General features: G+C 49.6%; 1 protein-coding gene across 1 annotated transcript; it reads left to right on the forward strand.

The window, feature by feature from the left end:
• The first annotated feature begins 1,057 nt into the window (after positions 1 to 1,057).
• Positions 1,058 to 6,122, forward strand: Tmem247 (transmembrane protein 247). The gene is made up of 3 exons (XM_005391050.1): positions 1,058 to 1,220; positions 2,259 to 2,567; positions 5,895 to 6,122. The coding sequence occupies exons 1-3, from the start codon at positions 1,104 to 1,106 to the stop codon at positions 6,120 to 6,122; spliced, it is 654 nt and encodes a 217-aa protein (XP_005391107.1). The 5' UTR covers positions 1,058 to 1,103.
• Positions 6,123 to 7,745: the final 1,623 nt, after the last annotated feature.

The following is a 7,745-nucleotide window of genomic DNA, read 5'->3' on the forward strand; positions in this document are numbered from 1 at the left end:
TATCTCCATTCATAAAAGACAGCCCCGATCATCAGACAGGCTCAAACAACTTTCTCTCCATTACACAGCTAGGGGGAGCAGCAGAGCTAGAATTCAAAGACAGTCCTTTCTCTTTCCATAATAGGACCCTGCCTCCAACTACCAAAAGTGCTTTGCTGTGGGATGCCGGGTCATCCAGGTAAACATTATTTCTGAACATATCTTTCAGGGTGTGTCTGGAAGAGTTTAGCACTTGAATTCATGCACTTAGAAAAGCAGGTGGCCTTCTCCAGGGTGAGTGGGCTTCATCCAATCCATCCACGTCTTGAATCTACTGAAAAGCGGAGGAAGACTGAATTGGCTTTCTCAGCCTTATTAGCTGTGCTGACTCCTGGGACCTGTCCTGCCTTGGACTGGGGCTTACACCAAAAGTACTCCCGGCACTCAGGCTAGAAGGAATTCACACGGTCACTTTCCTGGACTCCAGCTTATCGACAGGAGCTTGAGGAGCCTTTCAGCCAATTTTCATCATAAAATTCATTTCTCTCTTGTTGCTTGTGTTTTCCAGGAGGACCACAATACAAGGCCTCTCCTTGTCTCTACATCGTCTCCTGTCTGTGCAGATCAGTGTGCAAATCTCTTCTCAGAAGGACATCAGAAACATTGGATTAGGACCCGCCCTACTGACCTCATTTTAACAATCACTTTTATAAAGATCCTGTTTCCAAATAAAGCCACGTTCTAAAGAACTGGGGTTTAGGACTTCAACACAGGGATAGAAGGGATGGCTGATTCAGCCATAACAAGCTTTGTGGAGCTAATTATGAGTCATTTCAGTACAATCTGCATTTAAGAGAACCCAAGGGAACGGATCTTCTACGGTGGGATTCTGAATCTCAAGTGAAAGGATAGTTTTCAAGCAGTCCTTAGGGAGGAGAAAGGCCCACTCCAATAGTACCTCAAAGGTATGTGTCACGCCCTCTACCTCAGCAACTGGCAGAATGTGGGTGATTGTGAGGACAGGGGATTGTGACAGCAGCCAGGCTGTGGAATACGATGAAGTCAAACATTACTGCCTTAAAAGATGTCCTCTGGCCCGGGTTGGCTGCACTGTGGCTTCCCGGATGGCAACAGAGGACAGGGAGGTGATGGAAGCCCGGGGGGCAGGAGAAAGTTGCCCCCCCTTCTCCAAGTTGGTGCCTGGTGACCCCACATCTGAAGGGAAGCCAAGGGTCATGTTGGTAAGCAGCAGCCCCATCTCAGGGCCCCCGCCCTTCTCCGGGGGAGCCAAGAGTGCTCCAGGGATGTGTGGTAGGAGCTGAGTGCTATGGGGTTCAGAGAGACACCAAGAAGAGCAGGACCAGGATCCACTTCCCATAACTAGCACCCAGCTCTCTCCAGGGCCAGGGGCCTTGCACAAACATGTAAGTTCACTTGAAGCTGGCTTTGGTCTCACTCAACTAGGGAAAGGGCCCCCGTCTGAGGCCCTTTCCTCCCCCACAGATAGGGACCCCCTCCCTACCCTTTTGGTTGGTCCCTGTATGTTTAGGTTCTTCTAATAGACTCTAGATTTCTTCCTCTCTCCATAGCCTCTGTGTCTTAACGTTAGCTAGAGGGGGACTTGGGAGCGTGATTTGATGTCAACAGAGATGGATCTCTCCTCCTGCCCCAGTGCCCAGCTTGTAACTCTAGATGCGCCCTTTTGTGGTAGCTGGTATTTTCCTCTGCAGCACTAGGGGTCAGAGACAGGCCTGCGCCTGTGCCTGGTCCCAGGTCCCCGGTCCCTGCCCAGGTGCCACCGGTGGGGAACCAGCCCCCTCCTCCAAACTTTCCCCACCCAGGCACCACTTGCAGTGCAAATGAGAACTAGTGACAGGGATACCGAGTTAGTTTACTGTAGGAGCAGCCCCAGGCTCCTGCCTCTCTGTAGGCAGAGGGGCCCGCCTCTGGTTCATCCTACTTTTATTCATCGAGACACGGGCACAAGTAATTAAAGTAACACAAGGTTCATCTGCCTCATATTATCCAGTAATACGTCCTCAGGTGAACAGTTTAATCTCCGCTGTATTGACTTTCTCCCCTTCGTGCTCACAGAGGAGGCCAGTTAGGCCTCAGTTAGAGCGGGGAGGGCTGAGTGCACTTCCCAAGACCCCAGGGCTGGATCTTCACAGTCGAGGGCTCATTCCAACATCCCAGGCCACTGTGCCTGGGAACTCTGGAGAGCAGTGGGGTGAGGGCCACCCCAGAGTGACTCCCCACTGTCCGCTCGCGTGCTCCAGGAGGCGGAGTCCCTGAAGCCAGACTCATCCTACAACTACCTGGAGGAGATGGACACCGGCGAGGACAGAGACAGCTGCCCGGGGCTCCCCAAGTCCGGTCCCACCCCCAAGGGCCAGGCGGGTGATGCGCCCCAGCCCACGGAACTGTCCCCAGCCCCAGGGACGGAGCACCCGGTCTCCGTGGAACTGGAGAAGCTGCGCATGGACTTCGAGCTGGTGCGGCTCAAGCACCTGCATGAGGAGAACGAGCGGCAGCGGCAGCACGAGGCGGTGATGGTGCAGCTGCAGCAGCAGACGGCACCAGGCCAGGTGGGTGAGGCGCGGCCCGCCTTCCCAGAGCTCCCTCGCCAAGCCGAGACCCGCCTGTCCAGGCCAGAAGGGCTCATGACAGCTCAGGGGACGAGTCTCCGTCATGCTCAACCCCTCTTTGCATCTCACAGAATGAGTCCCGCATCTGCACCAGTCCAGGCCCCCCTGCAGCCCAGTCCATGGGCGCCACAACCGCTGCCTCCCTGAGCAGGGCCGCCTTGGCTCTGTCGGGCCACACTGCCTGGTAGTCAACACAAACACCAGTCTTTCCGCAAGAAATGTTCCCGCAACCCCCGTGCATACTAAGCAGGGCTAAGAGTGCCTACTTGAAAGCTGGGTGTGATGATGGTGCACACCTGTAATCCTAGCACTCAGGAGGCTGAGGCAGGAGGATCACCATGAGGTTGAGACAAGCCTAGGCTAAGTAGTAAGTTCAAGGCCAGCCTGAACTGTACAGTGAGACCCCGTCTCAAACAAACAAACGAAGGCCCACTTGAGATGAAATGGGATGTAGAGTGTTTATTGCTGTGGTTGAAAGCAGCGTTTCCTAGATTTTAAATTCAGATAGTCTTGGGTTAACATACTAGCTCTCCTCCGGCTTAACACTGGGCCAGTCACTGACCACCAAGTCCTAGTTGGCACATGCCCACTTCCTACGGTGGCTGTGAGGGTCATGTGCGAGGATGCATGTAAAGCTCTCTGCAGCGAGCCCAGCACATTAGGTAAGCACTCAATAAATGGTGGCTATTCCCATTTTTATGTACTCATGCAATTTACTTCTTGACCCGGATGCAGCAAGCTACATTCATCACTTTTAATTGTATTGGGATGTAATGTATTAGCTCTGCTTCCCAGCTCTGAGTCACCCCCACTTCTGAGAAGCCGGCCGTCCATCCTTATCCAAGCCATTGCCATAAGGGTGGAGAAGGGTATGACCTAAAGTACATGCCACTGAAAAATCGCTCTACAGGTCAGCAGCGTTCCGTTAATCAACGCTCTGGAGTTACATTTTATGTTTCTCACATTATTGCAGCTTGGCCTAAACACTGTCCTGAGACACATTGTCAAGTGGCTTCCCAGAATTAAGATATTACGTTACCTACAGCGTGTCTCCTCTTGACTGGTCAATTTTTTTTTTTTTTTTTAAGAAAATAGACTTGGTTTTATTTGATTTGTTCTCAATGAGCACATGCTGGCTTCTTAACAATTACCCTCTCCCCTTCTTGCCCATAAAATACCTGCTTAATTAAACATTAAATGATGTCAGCCAAGTCAAACTTATTGGACTAGTATTTCCAGACTCTGTATTTTTCTTCCTCTTTTTGAGAATATAAAAAACATTTCCCGGTCTCCAAGATTCTGGCACATTCTCCAATATTTTTGAATTCTTATTCATTCCTTTTCCAATGCTTGGGTTTTCTCAATATCCGGGGTCACGAGTTGGAGCCTGAAACTATTTAAAGCAGGCATGGTATTAAACAATGCCTTTGGACTTCGTCTCCTCCTAATCATATTTATTTGCCCTTTTAGTTCGAAGATCTTTCTTCTTGCTGGATGAGATAGACGTCCTTGGCGGACAGTCCTGTACACCTTTTGTCTTCTGCTCAAAAGATAGAGCATTCAAAGTGTGTTCGAAAAGTCTCTAGAGGGATTCACAAATTATGTGTTATTATTAAAATCATAATTATGCCCCCTTCAGCATTTCAGACCAAAACACGTGCAGACTGCAGCGAGGTGGTAAGGTACATGGAGCTACTGTCTGGAGAGCACCATTCTACTGCCGAGAGAACAGACAGGTCCCCTCCTCGGGACTCTGACCTTCCTTGCTATTCATTTTAGAGAGACCAGAACAGGACTCATTATCTGTCCCTCATTATCTGTCTCTTAGTTGTATTAGCTGCCATCATATTTTATGTGGCTGTTCCAACAGTGGTTTGTCCAAGCCCCCAGCCTTGGGCAATAATATTACAAAAGTGTTTTATTTATGGTGCACGTACTTAAACAATGGAGAGTTGCCTGATTTTTGAAGCTTCCCCTCATTTGTTTTGAAGTGTGGAGGGGAGTGGGGGAAGGACGATAAATTTCACTGTAGTGAAAATACATCTTTGGTTTTTACCAGTATAGGGCATCACAGTCCGTGCTATCTGGCTGTTTTTAATTTTTTTTTTTTTTTTTTTTTTTTTTTTTGCTAATGGGAACCGAACTCAGGACCTTGCACTTTCCAGGCAGGCACTTGTGTCACTGAGCTATATCCCCAGCCCCTGGCTGTTTTTAAAAATGTGCTCAATTTTTTAAAAAAAGTTGAAGATAAACCGTGGTGCTAGGCATAGTGTCCCATGCCTGTAATTATAGCATCTGGGAAGCTGAGGCAGGAGGATCACTGAGTTCAAAGCCAACCTGGGCTACAAAGGAAGACCCTTGTCTCAACAAAAAACGATAAACTGTGGTTCACGCAGATGATTCCTCCAGACCAGTTTTATCAGCTTTTGCCTTATAGAGGGTAAACAGGACTGTATATCAAGGGTTTCTACCTCACTTAACAAGGAGAAAGATTTTCAAAGAGGGAAAATAAAAAATGCTACAGTTTAAACGGGCTCTGTCAGATCCCAGTTACATAGATTCCAGAAAAAAGTAACTCTGGGCAAGAACCAATCAGGTCATTCAAGCTATCCATAACTCTGGGCAAGAACCAATCAGATCATTCAAGCTATCCATAACTCTGGGCAAGAACCAATCAGATCATTCAAGCTATTCTCCCCCAAGCTCAAGGCTCTGTGGGATTTGGGAACCCACATCTCTAAGCACCTGCCCCCAGGAGATGCTTCACACCTTGCACTGAAGAGCCATGTGACAAAGGACCCAGCGGGTCAGAAACAGCCACCTGTGCCCAAGGCATGTCCTCTTATTGTGCCATTGTCCAGAAAGTGAGGTTGAGTGCTGGGGACACTGTCCGTAGAACATTCCCAAGACCCAAAGTCCAGTTCCAGGGATTTGGGGGACAGAGAAATTGCTCGGGTGTAACTCAGATGGGCAGTGAGACATAGGGAAAAAGGTGCTGGCCCGGTGCCCTAGCCCAGAGCACAAATGCAGGCTGGAGGTCTAGAAGGCAGTGAGCTCCCTCTACGTGCCAGCAACCTCACTAGAAACTTTTTCATTTATTTCTTCCCTCCGCCTCCTCATGGTCTTGTGAAGGGAGCACTACAACCGTTTTCCTTAGGGGAGGACAATAACCTGTCCAAGGTCACATTCAGGAAGGGATTGGGCAGGACTGAACACAGATCGTCTGATGCTGGTGGTGGCAGCTCCACTGTCTTCTTTCCCCTACAGTTCTCAGGTGGCCTCCAGGACCTCCTGCTGCCCCAGAACCAGTTTGCCATGTTCCTGTTCTGCTTCATCTTTGTACACATAATCTATGTCGTCAAGGAGATGGTCTTCTTCCTCTTCTCCAGGCACTACCTGTTCTGCATTGCCGCCATTTTGCTGTGTTTGATTAAAACTTTCTGGTCCTACTTCCAAGTGCCTTTGCTCTCTCCATCACTGGGAACCCCATGCTAGAGTATTATTAGGACTGATCCATGTAGGCGCCCAGCCTCCCTGGCTCCTCCTCCCCTCACACGGCACCTCCCTCCCATTGAAGTGTCCCCTTCAGCCAAGCTCCCCCATCAGCCATGAACACCTGAGTGTGAGCAAACACATCCAGGTCTCTTGCACCAAGCCTGCCTTGTTACTGTGGATGACCAAGCTTTACCCAGACAGAATTTCAGGAGGGACCTATAGGAAGGAAGAGTTCAGTAAACCTTTCCAGAATTACAGTATCACTCCATGACCAAGCTGGGTTGGGCTCTACCGTATCTATGCACATTCACAGATTTTCTCTGAGATGTAGAGGGTCTGTGGCAGCCTGGAAGGTAGCTCCTCCCACCAAAGATGTCCATGTCCCTGTCCCCACAATCATGAATATATTCCCTTACATGGCAACAGATACAATTAAAGACCCTGAGATGGAGAGAGGATCCTAGAATGCCAGGTGATCCCAATATAATAAATGCTATAAAGGGGGTACAGGAAGGTGAAGGGGGGGAGTAGCCATGGAAGCAGAGGTCAGAGTGATGTGGGGCCACAAGTCAAGGGATGCAGATAGTTACTGAGGCTGGAAAAGGCAAGAATCTGGATTCTCTCCCAGAGCTTCCAGAAGGGACCAGCTCTGCCAACCCATTTTAGGCTTCTGACCTCTAGAACTGTAATAGAATAAATATGTTGTTTCAAGCTGCCAAGTTCATGATAATTTGTTACAGCAGCAATAGGAGACTCCTACAGGAGCCAAGACTCCCTGGCTCTTTCCAGCTATACACACATGTCGGTCATCACGAGGCCACTGGCCGGGTCTGTTGACCACGTCCTGAGCAGCTCAGTACATAGATGGCCACGCAGTCCTGGTGCCTGCTTTCAGACAATGTCTGATTTAAAAGGAGAGACATAACCCAAGTGTGGTGGTGCACACCTGCCTTCCCAGTGCTTTTGGAAGCTGAGACAGGAGAATCACAGGTTTAAGCCCAGCCAGGGCAACTTAGCAACTTAGGGAGATCCTGTCTCAAAAAAAAGGGGGAATGTAGCTCAGTGCAGAGACTGTAGGTTCAATCCCCAGTACTGCCAAAGGGGAAGAGAACAAGAGCTGCTGGTGCCCTGGGATGCAAGCACAGGCTTCTTAGAACCTGCTGAGAAGGGGTGGCCCTGCCCGGAAGCAGCAGTGCATCCCTTGGTAAAACAGGTGGCAAACATCCTGAGGGGCATAAGGAAGAATTAAGCACCTGACTGGACCCCAAAAAAGTCATCAATGCTACTCTACTGGGAAAGTTAGAGGAGAAAAATATGTACATACTACACACACACAGCCCAACCCCCCCCCACCGGCTCTCCCGTGTCCATCTCCTAGCCCAAGCATGCAGACCCTCGCAACAATGCAGAAAAGCTAAATCAGAAACAAGTACGCAGACTTGCAGACTTACAGACAGACACACAGCAATAAATGGTTGTCCACAACAGAGATGGTGACAATCCCCAAAGACACATGTGCAACAATCAAAGAAACAGGCCGGGAGCCCCCAAGGGCCAGGAAGAGGCAAAATGTGGAGCTCCCCAGGGGACAAAGGAGTTTGAGTCCTTGCCACCAGCTCCCAA

The sequence above is a fragment of the Chinchilla lanigera genome, unplaced genomic scaffold (genome assembly GCF_000276665.1).
Source record: "Chinchilla lanigera isolate Chin_1 unplaced genomic scaffold, ChiLan1.0 scaffold00040, whole genome shotgun sequence".
Lineage (NCBI taxonomy): Eukaryota > Metazoa > Chordata > Mammalia > Rodentia > Chinchillidae > Chinchilla > Chinchilla lanigera.

Bases quoted from the DNA above. Each gene is read 5' to 3' on its own strand.
- Tmem247 (XM_005391050.1), top strand. From the start codon at position 1,104: ATGGCAACAGAGGACAGGGAGGTGATGGAAGCCCGGGGGGCAGGAGAA. The intron at 1,221-2,258 runs GTAAGCAGCAGC...CGCGTGCTCCAG, and splicing joins GGAAGCCAAGGGTCATGTTG to GAGGCGGAGTCCCTGAAGCC. The intron at 2,568-5,894 runs GTGGGTGAGGCG...TTTCCCCTACAG, and splicing joins AGCAGACGGCACCAGGCCAG to TTCTCAGGTGGCCTCCAGGA.